At 43.0% G+C, this 24,790-nt stretch overlaps 1 protein-coding gene across 2 annotated transcripts in view; it reads right to left on the reverse strand.

Moving 5' to 3' along the window:
- CALN1 (calneuron 1) overlaps window positions 1–24,790 on the reverse strand; it is a 433,822-nt gene that overhangs the window by 319,808 nt on the left and 89,224 nt on the right. Inside the window, exon 2 of one of the 2 annotated variants that reach the window (XM_027126215.1) lies at window positions 13,214–13,334. In XM_027126215.1, the coding sequence (XP_026982016.1) occupies window positions 13,214–13,334 (121 nt within the window). Of the gene's footprint in view, window positions 1–13,213; window positions 13,339–24,790 lie in introns of both variants that reach the window. The other variant, XM_027126214.1, reaches the window with a different exon arrangement.

The following is a 24,790-nucleotide window of genomic DNA, read 5'->3' on the forward strand; positions in this document are numbered from 1 at the left end:
CTAGTGTTTTCCTTTTTCCTCTAAGGAGCCAATTTGCCCCAAGGTGGAAGTAATAATCCTCTGTCTGGATGTGTCTTGTCATTATTGTGGTGATCTTCATCATCGTCGTCATCATAACAACAATAATAGCAACAATTACTATTACTACTACTGTTACTATTTATTGGGCACTTACTACATACCATATACAATAGTAACTCACTCTGCATATATTACCTCATACTATCCCTTTGAAGTATATACTGTTATCCACATTGTACGTGCGAGAAAACCAAAACTCATGGAGCATCTGACTCTAAATGCCATGCATCATCAACCACGTTTCACTGCCAGATACATCATCCCAATTCCACTCTCATTATAGAATGAATAGCTCACTTTGAGACAAACTTCTCTTATCAGAGGACCTGGCATTCATTTATTCAACAAGTATTTCTGAGCAGTCACTATGTGTCTGAACGTTCACTATGTTTGCTCACAGGGATGGACATAGTGTAACTGGGTGCTGCCCTCATAATGAAACAAACCCAGCAAAAGTTAATGTCCTCCTGGAGGCATTTTGGGTCTCTGCCATCCAGCCTTCCCTGCCGGCTCCACCCTCTTCTGCCCCTGCTGAACCTCTTCCTTTCACATTTCAATGGGTGAATTTGAAATATAGTCATATATGTATTAGAAAAAGGACAAACTTCCCTTGCTTTGAAATAATAGATCCATCACTTCTAATCTTCTACAACAATACGTCCTCCTCAAAAATAGTAAGCAGAAGACTCTTAAAAGTAGCATTATATGTAAGACACTAATTTAAAAATGGGAAAATAGGTTTAAAGGTTGGATGACTTGTCTGTGGTCATACGGCGGCTGATCCGGTGGGTTTGGGTTCAGCTGTGAGTGCCCCAAAAAACAAAACAGAAGTCAATTTCTCTCTGTTCCACTATCCTCAGACACCCAGGATCCTTCCAGCTCACCACTCTGCCACCTTTGTCTTCATGGCATCAGATGAAGACATTCCCACTCCAGTAATAAGAAGGAGGAAAGGATAAAGAAGAGGCAAAGTGCACCAAAGTTGCCCAATGTCACTTTGGCTCACATCTCATTGGCCAGAACTTACTAACATGGCCACACTTAGCTCTTAAGGAGACTGGGAAATGTAGTCTTCATTCTAGCACCCACTTGTCCAGCTAAAATTTCTTCTACTAAGGAAGAAACAATATTGGAGAAGAGCTAACCAGCCCTGTTGCAACTGCTAAGTAGTGTAACTGGAATAGTCCCAGATCTGTGGAACTCCAGAGACCCTACTCTGTCAGGTAGGCTTTAATTCCTATTTTTATAGCAATGACCTTTGGTCCTCTCTTCTTTACTGCATAAAGAAATTGCTAAGTATGACTTTAGAACTTTCTGTAACATTTCACTAGCTTTCAATTCAACAGCTAGAAGCCATCTCCCAGCTAATTTGTATGTTCTTTGGTGGCTTTAAAATACATCTGCTAATGCTTTGATATTCATCCCTTCAGAAATGAAGCCTAATTCCACTTACCTTAAGTATAAGCTCCATGTAGTGACTCACTTTTAGCGAATGTATGTGGCAGAAGTGACAATATGTGACATCTGAGACAAGATCATAAAATGATCATTCATCCTAGGAAAAGCCAAACCCCATGTCATGAAGTTGCTCAAGCAGTCCTAAGGGAAGGCCCTCATGGAAGGAACTGAGGCCTCCAGCCAACAGCCCTGGGAGTGAGTTTGGATAGATTCCCCAGCCACAGTCAAGCCTTCCGATGATTGCAATCCCAGTAAGCGTCTTGACTGCAACCTTTTGAAAGACACTGGGCCAGACCAGCCATCTTTGCCACTCCCGGATTCTTGATCCACAGAAACTGCGAGATAAAAATGTTTTTTGTTCTAAACCAGTAAGTTTGGGAGTAATTTGTCACACAGCAATATAGGTCTCAATGTGAATTCAGTGTTATTTTGGCTTGAGAATTAGAGAAAGTAGAAATGACCACCTTGATAGAGAAAACCCATATTTTAAATGGCTGTGTAAAATGGTTTTTTAATGGTTTGGAGCTTTTAAATGGTTTGGAGCAGTGTTTGGATGAGATGCTCCGGATGCCACTGTGAAGAGGAAAGACAAGTGAGCCATCCCTGCTAGAACATATTGCTAATATCACATCCCTCAGTAGTCCCAGGAAACAGCTGAACCTCCTGCTGGCCAATTACCACCAGGAGAAAACAGCTCAGTATCAACGAAGCCAACATCAAAATGATGAGTTTTGGCAAACTCTCTCCAGTATCCAGATGGATAATGCAGAACAATTCGACTCAACAGGTTAACTTATTCAGTTATTTGGGGAAGCACTGTGGAGCTTAATTACCTTAGCAGATCTATTAGGATGCATTTCTGTTGAAAGCTGAAGGTTCCACAGGAAGAATATCAAGGTTATTTTATGACAGGGGTGAATTGCTGGTAACTCCTGTTCCACAGATATCCCAAGTCAAAGGTCATGCTTTATGATGTAGGTCCTTCATATAGGACCTACGTGAAGGGAAGGAGCTACATGTAGGAAACTTTTATACCAAGATATCACTTCTTCCTACTATCTCAAGTAGGGTTCTTAGGAGAGGAAACCAGAGAAACATGTCCTACAGGGGGTACTTGGCATCATCCGGTGGGAAGGCTTTTTAAACTACCATCTGCCCTCCTCTTTCTATATCTGGAGTCTAAGATTAGCACCTAGTCCTTCACTGAGAATCACCACCATCAAAAGGCACCATTACTAGGGGAAAAAGGTTTTTAAAAACCTTCAGAAATTAGAGGTTGAGAAAAAGCTGAAAGCCACCAACATCTTTGGAATAACAATACAAAATGTTTGTACGGTGGGTATTTTTATTATGAGCCAAAGGGCTGCTGTTTCAAATACAAATGAGAAGACTATTCTTCCAATAGGATCCTTGAAGGTTGTCATTGGAATAAGGTATGTTACCTTTTTTGCCCCAACCCACTGGAAGCCTGGAGCTAAATTTAATGCTCATTCACAGTAAATGTATTAGTGTTAGGGACTGTCATATTTTTTTCTTCCTCTGGGTATATGGATTTTTATTTCCTATTTCTATTCTGACAGCCTTTGCAGTTTGTGTTTCTTCTTTTATCATATGATGTCTCCATCACTTTGGGAAGCAGGCAGCATACAAATTACCAATGAGGAAAATGAAAGTGGCAGGGGTGGTACTCGGGTTTCCTTCTTGGCCACAGCTATCAAAACACATGCTCAGATCAAGACGACTCAGACAAATGTCCGTTTAAGGAGTGGGCCCTTAGAAGCAGCTGCCATCAGAGAAATCCCTCCTTGGCTCTGCTAACAAGGCTTCACAACCCACCACAAAAGACTTGCCCTCTCAAGGCTCAAAGGCAGGTCAAGCCTCTAGCAGGAAAGTACCCAGGTAGATAAAAGACCAGGGTTGTAAGGCTAATTCCCAGCTCTGGAGCAGAGCTGTCTATCTGGCACTCCCACTCCTGTTAGATGATGTGGCTCATTGTGTAGGTTTTATCGCCTCCTCTGGAGGAGAGAACTTTGAGGGATCAGCCTTCTCAGATAAGAGTTGAGAGCTTCTCTTCTTGTGACAGTAACGTTTCTGCCTTCTTAAAACCCCGTTTGAAAAGCCCGTAGAGGGAAGCATCTCAAAAAAGGCTAGTAGGGTGTGCCTCTGAGATTTCTAAATCAACCAGCACAAGTAGAGGAGAAAGAAGAAAGGGTGGGGGGAGGCTTCTTGACAAGAAAATATATGATGTACCAGACAAGTGGGGGTGGAGAGGGGCTCTTCAGAGCTCAGAGCACAGGAGGCAGTCCCCTTCCAGCATGAACTCAAGCCCATCACCAGCCTTTTCTGGGCTGCTGTGCACCTCTGCTCTCCGTGAGAAACACACTGGGCTCACACAGAGCTTTAAAAATATCTCTCCACCCACTGAAAGTTTGATTAATCAGCCAAGTTCTCACCCAGGTGTCACAGCGGTGGCAGTGATATATATGATAGTGACACGAGGGTGCAGGGAAGGCACAAAGGGTCTTACTTAGCAGGTGGGAGGATTCAGAACATAGAACTTAAAAAGCACGAGCTCTGAAGCCAGGTGGTAGGCTGCATCCCCGTTCCAACACATGCTAGTTAGGCGACCTTGGACAAGGTTATTTAATGTCTCCCTTTTCCACATTTGCAAAAATGGGGTTAATAATAGCACCTGCATCAGAGCATTATTGAGAGGGTTAATTCATCTCATGCACTTTGAACAGTTCCTGGAACATAGTAAGCATTCAATAAACAGCTGTGATGATGAAGAGGAGGATGACAACAACTGACAATGCTGAAACTTACAATATGGATAGGTCTTTCCCAGGTAGATAGAACATTCCTGAAAGAAGCAACTGAAACAAAGGCAGGGAAGCAGGAGAGATTGTGAGGCAGCAGGAAATGATCTAGAAGGCAAGTAGGGAGTTGAAGCAGACAAAATGAAAGGTCCAGGCCACACAGGGCTTCATATGCTCTGACACAGAGATGCACTATAGCTAACACAGCTACAGGCTACGGAGAGCCATTTCAGAACTATAGGCAGAAGTGAAGTGTTAAAGGGTAAGGTGCTATGATGGTTGAAAATTACTTTTAACTGGTTCAGGTAAAAAAAAAATTACTAATAATAAGCTTTTGCTGTGACAAAGTAACTGGTTTGAGAATAACCCTCCCACCGTGTACCTGAACAAAATACGTAAAGCAACTGTTTGCAGGCCATGAACAACCGGCAGCACAAGGCTGCAATAGCAGGGCAAGAGGAAATTCACATGGTGAGCCCCACGTTCAACGTTCACCCTGGCCCTCTGCCCAGGGACAATTTCCCAAGCACAGTTCTTACACTGGGGTAGTGGAAGGGGCTAGAACCTGTGGGGGTCAGGCAGCAGAGGGAAGAAAACTATGCAGAGAGGGGGCTTCGGAAACCTGTGTGGGGGTTCCTTATGAATACTTGGCTGAAGGTTGGGCAACCCAAGTGCAAATTGAGATTAAACCAGACTTACCAGGAAGCAGCTGCTATGAGGTTGAGAATGGAAGACAGATGCTAGAGTTTAAGTATCCCTAGGGGATGTCTGAAAAACCTCATTAATACCCCAGGCATCCAGACACTAGAAAGACACATCTTAAGAGTAAGGGACACACTCTGAAGGCCTACATAAGACCCACCTGAAACCAAGCCCTGACAAGATCCACAAGAGAGACAGAGTTTGGAGGCTGAGTCCCTCCCAAGCTAGAGGGGCTTGGGAGTCACCTTGGGATTTCCAAAGATCTACCCTAACATAAAATAAAACAAAATTGAACCAAAAGAAGTTTAAGGTGGTGCCTGTTAGAACAGAAAATCAGCCCTCTTCAAAGAAAGCCAAAAGAACACAGAGTCGATACAACATAGCATTCAAAATGTTCAGTGTACAGTCAAATATTAACAGGTGTGCAAAGAAACAAGAAAACTTGACTATAATCTAAAAAAGACAAAGAAATCAACCCGCAGATGATCTACAGCCTAGATGATGGGTTTAATACCTAAAGACTTTAAAGAGCTACTATAGATTTAGGAAAATATGTCCAAAGAATTAAAGAAAAATATCATTTAAATGAGTAAACAGAGTATTTCAGCAGAGAGATGGAAACTATAAAAAAGAACCAAATTAAAATTCTAGAACTGAAAAAATTGTGCGTGTGTGTTGAGAAAAAGGGAAAGAGAGAGAAAGCAAATGCTGTAATGTCAGCAATTAGACAAAGGGTATACAGGTATTCACTGTACTTTCCAGAACCTCTATAGATTTTAAAATTTTTAAAAAGGATTAAAGAAATTTTAAATACACTGTTGTTTTATGTGTGTGTGTGTGTGTGTGTGTGTGTGCACATGTTTGTAGGACAAGAAGGGAAAAATGATAACCTAATCAAGTGTGTATTTGAGAAGCATCCTTCCAGTGAAATGGAACTGAAATGATACAAGGCTGATATCCTGGATGAGGCACAAGGAGATCACCTCTTGGTGACTGCAGTTGTCTAGCTGGTGGGAGAACCTGGCCCAAGAAAACAGCCATGTGGTTGGAGGAGAAGGAAGTTGGTCTGCAGGGCTTTGCCAATAATACGTGTGGAGTAAAAGAAAAAGAGGAATCAAGGATGACCCCCAAATTACCACCATGGCTGACTGGGTGTAATGTGACATAATTTCCTGAGAAAAATTCCAGGGGAGGAGCAGTTTGAGAGAGAAAAAGAAAATCTGTCCAGCTTTGGATCACTGGAGTTTAAGGGATTCGTGGGACATCTACACACGACTATAAGTAGCAGGTCTAGAATTCAGGAGGGAGGCAGGGATCAAAGATATCTATCTCGAGGCGATCGGTATGCAGTTGCCCTTGGGGATGACAGCAAAAACCAACCCCGGGGAAAAACAGTGCATCAGCAGTGGGCAGAAGATGAGGGGAATGTCAAAGTGGTAGAAAAGAGGAAGGAGGAAAGCCAGCTAGTGACATGGATGCCAAGGCAGTGACAAACCAAAACCAAGGGTGTAAGCAATGCTGCCAGATGCGGCAGAAAGTCCAAAATAAACACCTGAGAGTCCTCTGGACCAGGCAAACGGGGCCGTTGAGGAAACTGGTTCTGCAGATGCAGTGGCTCTGGAACAGTCCAGATGGAGGTAGTCAACTATTGAAGTGGTGCTTTTGTGTTTGAAAGTTGGCGGATTGATACATCCACTCCTAAACTCAAATTAAGATACCCTCCAGAAATGTCTGTAGGATAATGTAGGCACATCCCCAGAAATAGTAATTTTGAGATATGTACACATGTCACAGCCTGAGGAGAATTTTTGCTAGTTGCCACACCAATGAAACTGGAGAAACACAATTTGCACCCACCCTGGGAACCAGAGAAACACGTACAGAAGGAAGACATTGGCTCATCACCATCGTTTGCCCCGCCAGGGACCCAGAGGCTATGCTGACCAGCGAGTCAAGCGGTCGGTCCCTATTTCATAGCAACTGTTCTCCACGGTGATCTATTCCTCAACCCAAACCCACCTCAGCAGCACCTCCTTTCTAAGCTCCTTCGGGGAACATGACTCTCTGAGAGTAATAAGAGCCATGGGAGGGTGTGTCCCACCCTGGATTATTTGCGGAGGAGAGATGAGAGCCAGGATATGCACCAGAATGTTGGATACTAGCACGGGAACAGGAAGGAGACCAAAAGAAAAGAAGAAGAAAGGAGTTAATTGAATCCTGTGACATAAGGAGCAAACCCAAGAGGAGGGGCCATCAAGATCCCCCCTCCGCCCAGTAGCCGTGGACTAGATGAACGTCTTCTAGAAACTGGACTCTCCAGCTGGGGCTGAATAGGGGGAAGTTATCCCAGGTCTGGAATAAAGTGAAGATAGAAGGAAGAAGGCTAAAGACTCTTTATAAACCTTGTTTGCCGACAGATGGTGGACCTACAAAGAACTCTCATTGCTGAGTCACAAAGCAGAACAGAAGAAAGCAAAGGGGACCATCTAAAAACACCTTCTAATGGAGAACAAAGGGAGCATCACTGGGAGACTTGGAGGAACAGATATTTATTATTAAAAAATCTCTATACAGAATTGATGACAAGAAACAGAAGAGATTTTCACAAACTGTGTACAAATTGTTCTCAGTAAGACAAAGAGTTGGGAGAGAATATAAAAATATGGCTCCAGTAAAAGAGGAAGAGGTTGCCATGAGCAGAGCACAACAGCAACACCAAGGGCTGTATCCTCATAGCTACAAACTGGAAACAACTCGAATACCCACTGAGAATATAATGGATAAATAAACTGAGATCTATTTATATGTGACGAAACACTATACATTAATGAAAATGAATGAACTTCAACTACCCTCAAAAACGTGGTTGAGTATAATGTTTATTATACAAGTATAATATATAATGTTTATTATACAAGTATAATATATACTTGTATATAATATATATACTTGTATATATATTATATATATAATATATATAATTATATATATGTAATGTATATTACATTACATATATATACATATATATACATATATACATATATATACATATATACATATGTAATGTATATTACATATATATGTAATGTATATATAATTATATATATGTAATGTATATACATAATATATACTTGTATATATTATTATATATATAATATATAATGTTTATTATACAAGTATAATATATACTTGTATATATACAAGTATAATGTTGAAGAAAAGAGGTTGGATGAAAAACAATAAATATAATATAACCCCCTTGAGATGAAGGGAAAACACAAACACAATTAAATGATGACAGGTAATTCAGGGCAGTGGCTGTCTTTGAGGAAGAGGTATTAGGAAGGACCTCAGGGGTACTTCAGGGTGCTGGTAACACCTTATTCCTTAACCTGGGTGGTTGCTGCATGTATGTTCATGTTTGATAAGAATTGAACTGTGCAATAATACTTTTCTGTATTATACTTTGACCAAAAAGTTAAGGGGGAGCTACTGAAATAAAATCAAACTACAGAGGAACTGAAACTTTCATCCATAATGAAAATACACTCTAAAGGGAATCAAAAACAAATTTTTTTAAGTGACTGCAAACAACTAAACCAACGAGGTGGTAGACAGACTCAAGAATGAACGTAGAAGTGCAAAACTGAGGAAAATGATGTGAGAAGAGACGCATTTTGTGGAAAACATCGAATGAAGATCTAGCATTAGAATGGCAGGCATTCCTGAAGAAAAAAACAGAAATAACAACCATCCAAGATGTGACAGCAAACTAACCTAGGCTAAAAGGAAGACCCAAGAAATTAATCTGAGAGGCTGACACTGTTACTGGCAAAAATAACGTGAAATACCCACACGCAGACACTTCACGGTGGCCACAGGGAGCCATGAGGACAGCAGCCCCCAACATCACAGCTGCAACGGAAGGGGAGGTTGATTACATCCTAATAGCCCCAAACTGGAAACAACCCGAACATCCATCCTGAATAGAAAGGATACGGAAATTGAGGTATATTTATATACAATGGAACACCATACATTAATGAAAATGAGTCAACTTCAGATAGAGGCAAGCTCAGTTTAAGATTAAGACAGCCTCACAAGATTATTCAATAAGTAGCAATGAAAAAACTCTTTTTAAGAAATTATAATTCATGCCTCTAATAAAATTCCACATGACACACTCTAAAAGTACAAGATACTGCTAATATATTTTGCATGTACATAAACTCCTGGGGTGGATTGTAAAATCCTTGAGCCAGGCAACGAAGATTATACTTCTTTGAATTCCTCCTCCACCCAGAAAGCATTTGGGTAAACACTCCTGTAATGAAAGAATGAATAGGAATGAAAATATGAATGAAGAGGAAGGAAGGAGAGGAAGGAAGGATCTCAACCAATGCATCATTGCTGAGTTTGCCTGTTGGGTGAATTCCAATTCCAGTCTGGCCAACTGGATGCAGCTTTGCCTTAATTCCTCATAAGCTTTGTTTAAAGAGAAGAAACAGAAACTTCCCGGAGCGAAGGGCAACTGGAGGTGGCCTGCATGTTGAGTGGCCTCGTTCTCAGAGGGTAACCTCTCATGGACTGGGCGCCCTTGATCCTTACACTGAAGGAAAGGGGCGTTCCATCCCCAGCGACAAACACTGACCAGGTGAGGGAACCTGCCCTTGGTGATCCATGAGCAAAAGGCTGCAGCCACCCGGGGCAGGGGTGGCACCCAGATAACATCTGCACCCCAGGTGCTGGACCACAAAGGATGCTTCAATATCCACCCGCGTCCAACACATCTACTCCCCGTGCAGTACCACATGTCCCGTGAGGATAAATGAGCGGCCCCGAACAGTAGGATATTAGGGCTTGGCTGACACAAGGCAGCTCCAAGAGGACGGCAAACAGACACAGTCTCGGAAACCGGCTTCCCCGAGAACCAAGCTGCAGTCCTCTGAACTGATTCCAGCCAGTTGGTTTTCAGACCCTGCCCGCCTGTTCTGCACTCAAAACACATCTCACAGCCCTGCCTGGAGCCCCGAGATGCTCGTAACGAAGGGTAAGCAGTCATAACTCAGGGTTCACCTTGGCAGAGATAAATAAGTAAGTAGAAGGAATCTTCCATTAGAAAATAAATGGCCTTTCTTCAGGCTGAGAGCCTGGATTACCCTCCTGAAGGACAAATACAGCATCTTCCCCAGCCGACCTCAGGCCATAAAGTCCAGCTTCACTCAACCAGGGACCCCTGCCCCCCATGACCAGGGCTTCCAGGTCCAAGGCCACCCACCAGGACCTCCAGGGCTGTGAGAATTACCGCCCGCTAGTCTCACCTGCTGAGAAGGCGCCTTTCAGCCCCATTCAGCTGCCTGGGCCTGACAGAAACAACAGGGTGGTGAGCTCTGCTGCCCGCCCAAGAACAGAGTTCAGCCAGCGCCCGAGTGGAGAAGGGCCGAAATCCAGGCAGTGGATCTCTTGAAAAGCCATACGCCCTGACAGTGGCCCAGATTTCACAGAGAAAAAAGCCATCACTCTGAGAAGTCTTGGAAAAATCATCTCTTGATTATTCATGGCAAAGCTGGGAAGGAGGAGGAAGAAAAATGGAAAGCCAGGGTATGTGAAAGCCATAGACGATTTCCAAACTTCACTGGGTTAGGCATCGCAGCCTCTGCAAGAGTTGCCCAACATATATCCGGAGAAAACCATAATTCAAAAGCATACATGCACCCCCCTGTTCACTGCAGCACTATTTACAACAGCCAAGACATGGAAACCATGTAAATGAGCATCGACAGATGAATGGATAAAGAAGATGTAGTATATTTATACAATGGGATATTACTGAGCCGCAAAAAAGAATGAAATAATGCCATTTGCAGCAACATGTATGGACCTAGGGCTTATCATACTAAGTGAAGTAAGCCAGACAGAGAAAAAGAAATATCACATGATATTGCTTATATGTGGAATCAAAAACAATGATACAAATCAACTTATATATAAAACAGAAATAGACCCACAGAGAGAAGATAAACTTATGGTTACCAAAGGGGAAAGGGGGTGGGGATAAATTAGGAGTTTGCGGTTAACTTATACACACTACTATATATAAAATAGATAAACGACCTACTGTATAGCACAAGGAACTATACTCAATATTTTGTAATAACTAATAAAGGAAAAGAATCTGAAAAGGAATATATATACATATGTATATGTATAACTGAAACACTTTGCTACACACCTGAAACTAGCACAACATTGTAAATCAACGATACATCAATTTAAAAAGAAAAAAAAAGAGTTGCCCGAAACACACAGACTTTCTGCCCAAGTCTCATGGCTTCTGCTCCACAGGGCTCCACACAGGAGGCTCCCAGTCGCCCCTGCTAAGTGATGACTAAAACTGGAGGTCCAGCAACCAGCCCCCCTCCCAAATCAATGCACCACTGCCCTGCTCTCCACTAGGTAGGACTCCTTCCCAGGACACAGGAAAGCTTGGGCCTCACCTCACTTTGCCAACACACCCAGCTCAGCCTCGGCCTTGTTTGTGGCCACCAGGATGGGCTCTAGAGGTCAGGGCTCTATTTTCTGCTTCCGTGCCCTTGTCCAAATATCCTCTGGCCAGTTGAAGGCCAGGAGATCTGAGGATATTGCTCTCCTCTCTGGTCCCCAGTCTGTCCAGACCACAGTGAGCAGATGCTGGGCCTAGGGAGTCTGGCTCTGCCCACATCACTCCCCTTCCTCTAATATCCTCCGGCCTCTCCTCCAGACCCAGCCCACCAGCCACTGAGCTCCACTGCTCCATCATGGACGTAAACAAGCCTCTACAGGTAGGCTTCAGAGATACCGCGCACTCGGTTCCAGACCACTGCAATAAAGTAAAGAGCACAGTAAAGCGAATCACCGAATCTTATAGTTTCCCAGCGCGTATAAAAGTTATGTTTGCACTATGCTGTAGTCTGTTAAATGTGTGATGGCATTAGGTCCAAACAAACAATGTACATACCTTCATTTTAAAATATTTTATTGCTAAAAAATGCTAACCGGCATCTGACAATGCAGTGTTGCCCCCCAAACCTTCAATCCGTAAAAAATGCAGTACCTGCGAACTGCAATAGAGCGAAGCGTAATAAAACATGGTATGCCTGTCGAGCAGCAAGCAAACAACGCGGGTGAGAGCAAGAAAGCTATCCGACGGCCCTGTCCTTCGCCTGCCCCGTCTCGTGCCCTTCATGAAGCGAGCCTGTCTTCCCTGGCCCAGAGAGGAATCTCCCCGCCTACCATACCCCTTGTAAGAAATGTGCACAAAGAAATCACACTGGTTCAGACCATTATACTCAAAGCAAAGATATGGGCCATATGGGGTAATTTTAACTTCCCTATTTTAGAAAGTAAACTTAAACTTCTTGTTGTAAAACAGTGTCACCAGGAACACAGCATTTCAAAACAAGAAGGGAAACCAATCTGGCGTGGCCTCAGCAGATGCCTAGGCAAACATCTGGCTGAATCAACCTAATTCTCTATTCTAAAAGACAAAAACAAAAAACCTTCTTCCTTGTTTTAATTTTTTTTTTTAATCAAGGAGTTGATCTCCCCAGGATACAAAGGGGCACTGTCCCTGGATAAATTCAGTCACCGTGTCCCCAGGTTCGTTCGCATCCCAAAGCCAAGGCTACACTGTTACAGAGGCACAGAGGCAATCAAAATAATTGCCGGCCATTCCCACCTAGACACAGCTTCCAGATGATTCTGATCTGGGCAGGATTCCAAGCACCATGGCCACAAGTCAAGAGACGGCCATGAACAAGTCTATGACCTCCCCGCAGCTGGGCCCCACGGTGAATGAGAAGATGGAAACAGGGCAACACTACTGGCGACCAAGATTCCATCAACTGGAAAATACGTGTCACGAGTAGAAGCCTGTCTCCCCACTCAGAGGGTTCCTTGTGGTACCCAAAGGAACCGAAATATTCACCATAGATTTTTCAGGCCACCAGGTCCATCCCACACAAAGAAGTTATTTAGGCAGAAGTGATCTCTGAACTCTCTCCTGCTGCATCACGGTTAGACTTGGCCACAGCTGACGGCCAGCGTCTTAGACGCACAATGGCCCCAGATGCCTCCCTCGGTGGCTCACCTCCCACGCAAGGCGGGCTCCTTACCGTCAAGCTCCTCCACAGAGATGTTAGCCAGCTGCTCGCTGTCGCTGCCAGCAGACAGAGATCGGTTGAGGTAATTCCCCTTGTACAACAGGCCGGCCGTCACGTGGTGAAAAGGCATCTTCTCCCTGCTCACAAGAGACAGGGGGCAGGGGAAAGAAAGACATCATCATCCGTTCCTCCTTTCCTTCCCTGAAGGACCACCCTGGTGTTCAGATGGCCAGGAGTATTTTTTAAATAACAAGAACATTGGTAGAGGGAAAGTCAGAGAATTCCAAGGTCCCCGCGGCCAGAGCAATTCCCGAAGGATCCCAAGTTCTGTCCCTTCCTTCATTGTACGTCTTCCTTCATTCTCCCCATTTAATGAGGAACTTGAGCCATGTGGTCCTGGCAGACTGTGGGATACCCTGGCATCACCCAACTGTCTCTCCATGCAAACAAGGATACTCTCTGCTCCTTTCCCTGGTCTGATAAAAGCTTCCTCCATCCTCCTAGGAAAGGACTGCACACCCCGAAATGTGAGGCTGCCCAGTGACCATATGTCTTAGCCGTGACTGTGTGGAAATCCAACTTTTGCTTTTTGCTTTCCCAGGTAAAGCAGGTTCTGCACTTACACTGCACTCAAAGCAGGTCGGAAATGCCAGACTCTGAGTAAACACAGACCACAGTCTGTACCTCTGAGAAGGAGCCCTGTACCTGCCTGCACGAGTGGCTCATGAGTGTAGCCCTCTGAGACACCAATCACACCTGCCCTGCAGGAAAGGTGGGCAGCATCTCAAGGTGTCCCCAAACAAAGCAGCTTCCAGCATGCTCACAGGAAATGAAAGCATCGCATCCCCTTAGACCAGATGAACAAACCCTCCAAGCTCCTCGTACCAGAGCACCACCCCTGGGACTTTGAAGTTCCCACCAGTGCAAGGCGGGCCAGAGGCTCCAGACTAAGGTGAAAGGGAGGGAGGAGAGACACAGTTAGAAGGATGGGTCTCTCACAGCAGGGAGGTTCCTCAGAAAACTAGAGTTGCCATATGGTCCAGCAATCCCACTCCTGGGCATATATGCAGACAAAACTCTTAATTCAAAAAGATACATGCACCCCTATGTTCATAGCAACACTATTCACAATAGCCAAGACATGGAAACAACCTAAATGTCCATCAACAGATGAATGGATAAAGATGTGGCACATATATACAATGGAATACTACTCAGCCGTAAAAAAGAATGGAATAATGCCATTTGCAGCAACATGGATAGACCAAGACATTATCATACTAAGCGAAGTAAGTCAGAAACAGGAAGACAAACATCACATGATATCACTTATATGTGGAATCTAAAATAGAACATAGATGAACTGATCTACAAAACAGAAACAGACTCACAGACATAGAGAACAGACTTGTGGTTGCCAAGGGCGGGGGGACAGGGGAGGGTTGGACTGGGAGTTTGGGATGCAAACTATTATATATTGAACAGATAAAAAACAAGGTCTTCTAGGGGCAGGACAGGAATAAAGACGCAGACATAGAGAATGGACTTGAGGACACAAGGAGGGGGAAGGGTAAGATGGGACAAAGTGAGAGAGTGGCATGGACATATATACACTACCAAACGTAAAATAGATAGCTAGTGGGAAGCAGCCACATAGCACAAGGAGATCAGCTCGGTGCTTTCTGACCACCTAGAGGGGTGGGATAGGGAAGGTGGGAGGGAGACGCAAGAGGGAGGAGATAGGGGGATATACGTATATGTATAGCTGATTCACTTTGTTATAAAGCAGAAACTAACACACCATTGTAAAGCAATTATACTCCAATAAAGATGTTAAAAAAAAACAAGGTCTTATTTTTTTAGCACAGGGAACTATATTCAATATCCTATAATAAACCATAATGGAAAAGAATATGAAAAAAGAGAGAGAGAGAGAAAGTTGGATCTCTCCATAGGGGAAAGAGCAAGCTCTGTTATAGTGAGTGAGCCATGGGGCATATCCGGTTCTGCTTCTCCATCTGCAAAGGGGCCTAAGAGGATTGAGAAGCCTCTGAGCAGAATTAGGGAATTGGCAGGCAGGAGGGGGAGTCAATTCTAGGGTGTGGGTAGGGAACACCCTTTTAACAGAGCTCCAGGAAGGTAAACTGGGCAGCACCAGAAGGGGTAATCTCCCCACCAATGGGGGCATACAAGCAGAGGCTGAGGGCCTCCCTGACAGGGGTTCTGTGGGAGAGAATCGGCCCCTGTGCTCTCTCCCCACACACCTATCATTCTCCATGTGAGTCCCCCATAGGGTCCCTTTGGGCACTAAAGTTTGTGTCTGTACATTAAGCTGGAGTGGTCCTAGCGGCCCCTCCGGGCACTGCTGAGTAACAAGGTGTAAATTACAGGAAGAGACAGCAACAGAAGGCCAGTCTCTGGGGATGACTGCTCAGGGCTTCAGGGTTCCCAAACTTTGCCATCCCTCAAGCCACACTCATGATAGCAACTGGCCCTGATGAAGGATGTTTGGAGGGGGGCGGGGGCCCCTGTCTTCTTTTCCCTGTGACACCACTGAGTGACAGGCCCGAGAGGACGCCCCTTCCTCTCTCTCCCTCCCAACTAGAGCTCACCCCAGCATGCCCCTGTATGGGCTGAGAGCTGCTGACTTAGAGATCAAACCAAGAGACTCTTCAAAGTTACAGGGCTTGACCAAGAGCAGGACGCCAGTTAGTGAAAGAATCCGATCTAGAACACAGGCCACCTAAGCTCTCTTTCAACCAAGCAGCCTCAGCTCAGCACCAGACATTTCCACCTGGGTGTCACACTCTCATTTCAAACTCAAGATGTAGAAAAATGAACTAATTATCTTCCTAAAAAATAGGCCACACTTCCTGATTTCTCTATTTCTATCAAAGGTACTTTTCTCTCATCATAACAACTGGGGCAACTCTCACAAACGTTCTGGGCCCCAAACACATGGCAGAGGCAAGAGCCAGCCGCCAGCCTCCAACCCAGTCTTAACTCTTTCCACAGCTAACAAAACGTACATACATCCACGGGCCAATTGCAAGTGACGGGGGGGGGGGGGGGGGTTGGTTCCAGAGTACGCATGCCTTGGCCAGTTATAAGGGGCACATATTCAGCGAACTATTGATATAAGTCAGACCTTCCCCCTCCCCCTCCTGGCCAAATCCATCCTTATACATAAATAGGCGAGAACCTTTCTTTGGAAGAAGACTTCAATTACCATCTCCTCTTTTCTCAAAGTTAAATTTCAGACCAAACAGGTTTAAAGGTGAGAATCAGATGCACGAGCTAGGACTGCTCTCCCTTTCCTAAGGCCAGTCCTAATTTGGGGCGCCATGTGTGGCCATGGTCATTTCAGCCTGGACAGATTCCCATGGTCCAGGGGATGAGACATTAACAATGGCTAACGCTTCCCTCTCAGCACTGGCCCCGGGACCCAGTAGTCTCACCAGCTGTTATTTTTAACCATCATTTAAAGCCTTCCTAAACATGGGGAAATACCCACACAGATCTTCTCTAATTTTGCCACCCGGAGGGAGGCCCCCCCTCAGGTCGATACAGGCCCGGAAGGCATTTCTCCCCATTTCACCACTCATCACTCTAGTTTCTCAGCATTTTATAAATAGCTTCCCATTACCACCTTTTACTTGGTTGCCTGAAGCTCTGGACCGGCCACACACACATTTTTACAGCCGCGGTAACAAGGTTATACTCAAACACGCGTGTCCAAGCCACGTTCGGGCACAGAAGAAACGCTGAGTACTTTGCAGAAAAAACTGGTCACAACTGAGTCCCACTTGAAAGACCAGCATAATTGCTTCTGGAAAAAGCAGCTTACAAAATTAGGTACGTATTCAGTTCATTCACCCCAAATGCTCATAGTCTAGTGGGAAAGAAAACACGTGCAATTGAACCAGCCATATAGATAAATAAAGTCATGTTCAAAAAAAGGAAGAGCATTATACCAAGTAAGCTAAAAACAGCTGCTGCAATTAAGGACTAAATTTCACTCCAAGCCACCTGGGGAAACCCAAGCTTTAAGATCCTGGCTTTGGCTATGGAAGGGAAATGTACAAGTTCGCCAGCAAAGGAAAACACAGTCCTGAGCTAAAACTTAAGAGATGGATCCTTACATGGTGGGCAATGAATATATATATATATTTCTTTTCAACAGCCATTTTACTCATTGAGAAATATTATTTAAGTGACTGTTTACCATGTGAACAATCCTTCTGTATTTTCTGTAAGGCAGTATGGTTTCCTGGCTAAGAATCAGGGCTTTCTGGTCAAAAGCAGTGTTAGATTTAAATCCTAGCTCTGCTCTGATTAGCCATGTAGGTAAATTAATTAACCTCTGTAAGCCTCAGTCTCCTCCTCTGTAAAACTGGGGTTTGGAAACATACTGAATAGTATTTTTGTAACTATGAAATAAGATAAGGTATGGAAAGCACTTGACTTAGCATCAGGTATGTTCTCAATAAACATCATCAGTAATACTTTGCTAAGGATTACATGAAGTAGGAGGCAGGGCAAAAGAAATTCATGATGTGTTAGGTGGAAGATAAAACACACCGTGTTTTGAAGGAGGGTCAGGAACGACCTGGCAAAGGGTGAGTTTCAGAGAAGAGCTGGCTGGCATTGCACACTAAGGTGCCAAGGGATCCAGAATGTCAGCAACAGAGCACTGGGGGCCCCAGCGCTGAGCGGTGTCAGCAAGCAGCTGACTGTATCAGGAGGAGGGGGCTATTTGAATGAAAAGCACCAGAGCTGAAAAAGAGTCTATTTCCTGGGTATCACCTGGCATCATGGTCACATCAAGGACAAGATGTCAGCAGGTTAAAAACAAAGGGGTGGGTTCCTGTTTTCAGTGTCGAAGAACTGGTACATTTCTTGGCAAAGTAATAAACCAAAGACAACACTCCCATTTACCATGGCAACAAAAAGAATAAAATATCTAGGAATAAATCTACCTAAGGAGACAAAAGACCTATATGCAAAAAATTATAAGACACTGATGAAAGAAATTAAAGATGATACAAATAGACGGAGAGATTATACCATGCTCTTGGATTGGAAGAATCAACACTGTGAAAATGACTATATTACCCAAAGCAATCTGCAGATTCAATGCAATCTCTATCAAACGACCACTGGCATTTTTCACAGAATAGACCAAAAAATTTCACAATTTGTATGGAAACACAAAAGACCCTGAATAGCTAAAGCAATCTTGAGAAAGAAAAACGGAGCTGGAGGACTCAGGCTCCCTGACTTCAGACTATACTACAAAGCTACAGTAATCAAGACAGTATGGTACTGGCACAAAAACAGAAATATAGATCAATGAACAGGATAGAAAGCCCAGAGATAAACCCACGCACATATGGTCACCTTATCTTTGATAAAAGAGGCAAGAATATACAGTGGAGAAAAGATAGCCTCTTCAATAAGTGGTGCTGGGAAAACTGGACAGCTACATGTAAAAGAATGAAATTAGAACACTCCCAAACACCATACACAAAAATAAACTCAAAATGGATTAAAGACCTAAATTTAAGGCCAGACACTACCAAACTCTTAGAAGAAAACATAGGCAGAACACTCTATGACATAAATCATAGCAAGATCCTTTTTGACTCACCTCCTAGAGAAATGGAAATAAAAACAAAAATAAATAAATGGGACCTAATGAAACTTAAAAGCTTTTGCACAGCAAAGGAAACCATAAACAAGAAGAAAAGACAACCCTCAGAATGGGAGAAAATATTTGCAAATGAAGCAACTGACAAAGGATTAATCTCAAAAATTTACAAGCTCATGCAGCCCAATATCAAAAAAACAAACAACCCAATCCAAAAAAGGGCAGAAGACCTAAATAGACATTTCTCCAAAGAAGATATACAGATTGCCAACAAACACATGAAAGGATGCTCAACATCATTAATCATTAGAGAAATGCAAATCAAAACTACAATGAGATATCATTTCACACTGGTCAGAATGGCCATCATCAAAAAATCTACAAACAATAAATGCTGGAGAGGGTGTGGAGAAAAGGGAACCCTCTTGCACTGTTGGTGGGAATGTAAATTGATACAGCCACTATGGAGAACAGTATGGAGGTTCCTTAAAAAACTAAAAATAGAACTACCACACGACCCAGCAATCCCACTACTGGGCATATACACTGAGAAAACCATAATTCAAAAAGAGTCATGTCAAAATGTTCATTGCAGCTCTATTTACAATAGCCAGGACATGGAAGCAACCTAAGTGTCCACTGACAGATGAATGGATAAAGAAGATGTAGCACATATATACAATGGAATATTACTCAGCCATAAAAAGAAACGAAATTGAGTTTTTTGTAGTGAGGTGGCTGGACCTAGAGCCTGTCATACAGAGTGAAGTAAGTCAGAAAGAGAAAAACAAATACCATATGCTAACATATATATATGGAATCTTAAAAAAAAAAAAAAGGTCATTTAGAACCTAGGGGCAAGATGGAAATAAAGACACAGACCTACTAGAGAATGGACTTGAGGATACGGGGAAGGGGAAGGGTAAGCTGGGACAAAATGGGAGAGTGGCATGGACACATATACACTACCAAACGTAAAATAGATAGCTAGTGGGAAGCAGCCGCATAGCACAGGGAGATCAGCTCAGTGCTTTGTGACCACCTAGAGGGGTGGGATAGGGAGGGTGGGAGGGAGACGCAAGAGGGAGGAGACGTGGGGATATATGTATATGTACAGCTGATTCACTTTGTTACACAGCAGAAACTAACACCATTGTAAAGCAATTATACTCCAATAAAGATGTTAAAAAAAAACAAACAAACAAAGAGCCCCACACACTTTGACTTGAGAGATGTCAAGAGATGATGCTCTTCAGAGACAGTTAATTTTGTGTCAACTTGACTGGGTCACAGGGTGCCCAGATATTTGGTTAAACATTAATCTGGGTGTGTCTGTGAGAGTGTTTTGGGGTGAGATTAACATTTAAGCCGGTAGTCTGAGTAAAGAAGATTGCCCTTCCCAAGGTGGCTGGGCCTTATCCAATCTGTTAGAGGCCTGAATAAAACAAAAAGGAAAAATAAGGGAAAATGTGTTCTTTCTGTCGGTGTGAGCTGGAACTTTGGTCTTCTCCTGCCTTTGGACCTGGACTCCGGCTGGAGCTGACACCAATAGCTCTCCTGGGTTTCCAGCTCGCCAGATTGTAGGAATTCTCAGCCTCCAAAACCATCTAAGCCAATTCCTTACAATAAATTTCTTTCTATATATATATCCTATTGGTTATGTTTCTCTGGAGAACCCAGACTAACTCTTCCATTTTTTTTCTCAGCAGTGCTGAAGACCCAGGCACATTCCTGTAGGCTGATGTTATTATTCTGGGTAAAGAGTACCCCAGAACATAATTCTGCAGGGCCTCTTAAGCAACACGACCCAGAGTGTAGTGTGTGGACTACTGCCAGCTGAATACTCTCTACTGCTTGTTTGCAACGAGATAGATAAGGACAGGAAGTGAAAGAAAGCATTGAAATTTTTATAGCAATTTGGAGCACTGTCCCAACACCTAAGCACGTGACCAGTTGACTTGATTTTTTTATATCTTTGCTTTTTTTTATTTTATTTTTCCACTAATTCGTTCTTTCTGCATTTTACAGAAATCACTCTGCCAAGGACTGGAGCTTTAAACAAAAAACGAAACAAAACAAAAACACTAGTCCTTCCCCACAAATAGTTTAGTTTGAGAAGCACTTCTCTCTAAAGTACTTTAAGTTGCATCAATTTCTGGTAATGGGCTACAGATACAGAGAGAGAGGAGGAAAGACATGTAGAGAAATGTATTTGAACTTGCCTCCGAAATTTTTTCAAAGAACTTAATTTAAGAATTTTTAAAGTCTTAGATGGACTTTGGAAAGGAGGTACAGCAGACATAGAAAACAAACTTATGGTTACCAAAGGGGAAAGGGGATGGGGAGGGATAAATTAGGAGTATAGGATTAATAGGTACACACTACTATATATAAAATAGATAAATAACTAGGATTCACTATGTAGCACGTGGAACTATATTCAGTGCCTTGTAATAACCTATAATGGAAAAGAATGTGAAGCTGTACACCTGAAACTAACACAATATTGTAAATCAACCACAGTTAAAGAAATAAAAAAATTTTTTAATCCAAAAAAATACTCTATATACAATGTGTTATTCAAACAGAATTATTATACCACATTGAAAAGTCTAGTGTTAAAAAGTAATATTTGAGGGCTCCCCTGGTGGCGCAGTGGTTGAGAGCCCGCCTTCCGGTGCAGGGGACGCGGGTTCGTGCCCCAGTCCAGGAGGATCCCACATGCCGCGGAGCGGCTGGGCCAGTGAGCCATGGCCGCTGAGCCTGCGCGTCCGGAGCCTGTGCTCCGCAACGGGAGAGGCCACAGCAGTGAGAGGCCCACGTACCGCAAAAAAATAAAGAGTAATATTTGAAGCATTTAAACGTCATAAACATTTCAAATATATATGGAAATAAACCCCCATAATATCCTTTGTTTTAAATTTAAAAAACAAAGCAAGAAAGGACGTACAAGACGTCAGCGGAAGTTTGGGCCATCTTCTGAACGCCTGGAATACATTGCTGGGGTTTCTGTCCTCCATTTAGCAGACAACATGGGGCAATGTTGACCCTGCATTCTACAAGTTAAAGAGCCTACCCAACCGTGATAGAGCCTTTGTCAAATTCCCCTAAAAATATCCATGAAGGCACACAAAAATAATCATATTCCCAACAGCACCAATGCCAGGGTGTGGAAGAAGCTCCCATTAAGTCGGCACAGTTAGGATTAAAATGGAAAATAATCAGTGGCATATCCACACTTTGAATGCAGACTAAATAACAGAGTCAGATAGTAAAGGAATAAGAGGAGATTTTTATCTACCCAAATTCCCTTCTATTTCTGGGACTCTGGAATGACCAACCATGACATCAGACAATCACCCTTCGGACTCTGTTGGAATTGCTTTTTCAAAGCAGCCAGGGTCAAACCCTCACTGCCCTTAGCACCACTGTGAGTCAACAATCCCCTTCCTCTAGCCACCCAGGGATCATGCAACACGGCTCCCAGTCTGCAACACGGCTAGGAACAGAAGGGTCTGAGGCACGGGTCCTGCACGTGAAGATGTGAAATTTGTTATGGGCATGAGTGTCAGTACGAACAATGACCTGCGGGGTTTATGGCTTTTCGTGTATTGCTTTTGGTTAAGGAAGAACTGCAGAAGACCTCAGATACCCCAGAAATGTATGTCTCCTCCTCAGAGTCCAAGAGTTAAGTTATAGGGACAAGAAGATCCCTACTTACTCCAGCAAAGATGCACTAGATGGATACCAGCTGAGCGTTGGACTAAGCACTTACAAAACAATTGTGTTCTCTTGTAAAGATCCTGCAGGGGCAGGCCAATTGGCAAGGAGGGTTTGGATAGAGCTCAAATCAGACAGCAATGAGTAAGCAGAAAACACCAACGTGAGGGTCTAAATAAAAATTCTGCATCATCAGAGGAAGAAGCACTTTCAAGAAGAAGTAGAGCCAAAAACAGATTGTCAACAATAATATGATACAAGAAAGAAGACAGTTTTACAAAGCTTCTGGTTACATCCTTAAAAATAAGTAGAAAACCAGGGTGTCTATGAAATAAGAATGCAAATTCATAAGGAAATCTCAGCATACAGTGAGGAGATATCAAGTCAGAAAGCAAAGACAGCTTGCTGAGAGGCAAGCTGATTTGGAAAAGGTGCTGGTCTTTGCAAAGCAAAGGAGAAATCCAAAAACAGTAGTGGAATGAAAATCTACATTACTGGCAACAAAGAGTATTTCAAACAAACGGCAAATTCAGCAAACAATATAATTCACCCATGGACCCACCACCCAGATTGAACATGGGCTCATATTTTTCCTCATTTGCTTTAGGTTTTTTTCGAAGAAATATCGGACATCGAAGCCCTGCCCATCTATGCTATTCCTCCACCTCCTTCACTCAGCTGTGACAACACTATTCTGGAGGTGGAACGTATCCTTCCGGTCCATGATTTTAAATTTTCCTACATTTGGGTGTAACTGTATAGAATATATTATAGTATCGCTGTATATATCTTTCAATTTACATAAATAATATCACACTGTACATATGCTTTTGCAGTTTGCACATTTCAATCTATATTAGAGCTTAGGGACTTACCCAAATCCGTATACGCAATTTACTTTTAACTGTGCCATAGTTTTCCACTGTAAAAGCATATTGCAATTCATGTATCCACTATCCAACCGAAAGAAAAGTATTCCGCAAAGAACATCTTCATGTGTCTCTTTGCATAAATTGAGGGGAATTTCTCTAGCCTACATACCTAGATAAAATATTACAGAATTTTTCCAAAGTGCTCTCCAAAGTGGTTGGGTTAGTTGTCTGTCACACATAACAAAGTACCCTTGAACTTAGTGGCTTAAAAGAGCAAATATTTATTATCTCACAGGTTCTGTGGGTCAGGAATCAGGAATTGCTTTGCTGGGTGGTTCTGGCTCAGGAGTTCTCAGAAGGTTGCAGTCAAGACACTGATCAGGGCTACCACCGTCAGAAGGTGTGACTGCAGCTGGAGGATCCACTTCCAAGATGGTGTACTCACATGGCTGTTCACAACATCCTCAGGGGACTCTCCAGAGGGCTGCTCAGGTGTTCTTATGACATGACAGCCGGCTTCCCCTAGCAGGTGATCCAAGACACAGAATGAGGGGGCTTTTATGATTTGGTCTCAGAAATCACACCGTCATTTTTGACACATTCTGTTCATTAAAAGCAAGATGCTAAGGAAAGCCTACACTCATGGAGAGAGAAATTAGGCTCCACCTTCTGAAAGATGGAGTATCAAAGAATTTGTAAACATCTTTTAAAATCATCATCATGGTTGTAGCAACTTACAGACCCACCATTAGCCTATCGGCATGTCTATTTCCCCCACAGCCTTGCTGACAAGGAGTATGATCAGACTGTTTCATCTGTAATTGGATTTCCTTGACTGCTAGCTTAGGCATCTTGTTATATGTTTTTTGGCCATTCTAATTTCCCCTCCTACAATTTGCTTTTTACCTTTATCTACTGGGTTGCTTATCATTTTGGGATTGCTTTGTTCTTCCATGCTATTGTTTTCTAATATTTCAGTTCAATCTTACTCTTAAACCCCTCACTATTAGTCATTATTATTGTAGTTGTTATTGGTGCATGTCACAACCAATGCTTACCTAGACTTTTCTACAAGTTTACTAATTTCTCTGCTCATTGTTGCACTCCTCTGGGTTCAATTCCCTTCTTAATGAAGGGAATGTAGTAGTTCTTTCATTAAGGAATTATAAATGGAAAGCTTTTTGGTCTTTTTCCTTAAAAAAAAAGTATTTCAATCTCATTTGGATTATAGTTCAACTTGGTAAAGAATTACAAATTATTTACTTAGTACTCGGAGGATATTTTGTTGCTGATGAGAAATCTACTTGTTCACCTGTTAATACTCATTCTGGACCATTCTAAGTCTAT

This window comes from Aethalodelphis obliquidens, unplaced genomic scaffold, assembly GCF_003676395.1.
Source record: "Aethalodelphis obliquidens isolate GAN/ISIS:26980383/991018 unplaced genomic scaffold, ASM367639v1 scaffold30, whole genome shotgun sequence".
In the NCBI taxonomy this organism is placed as follows: domain Eukaryota; kingdom Metazoa; phylum Chordata; class Mammalia; order Artiodactyla; family Delphinidae; genus Aethalodelphis; species Aethalodelphis obliquidens.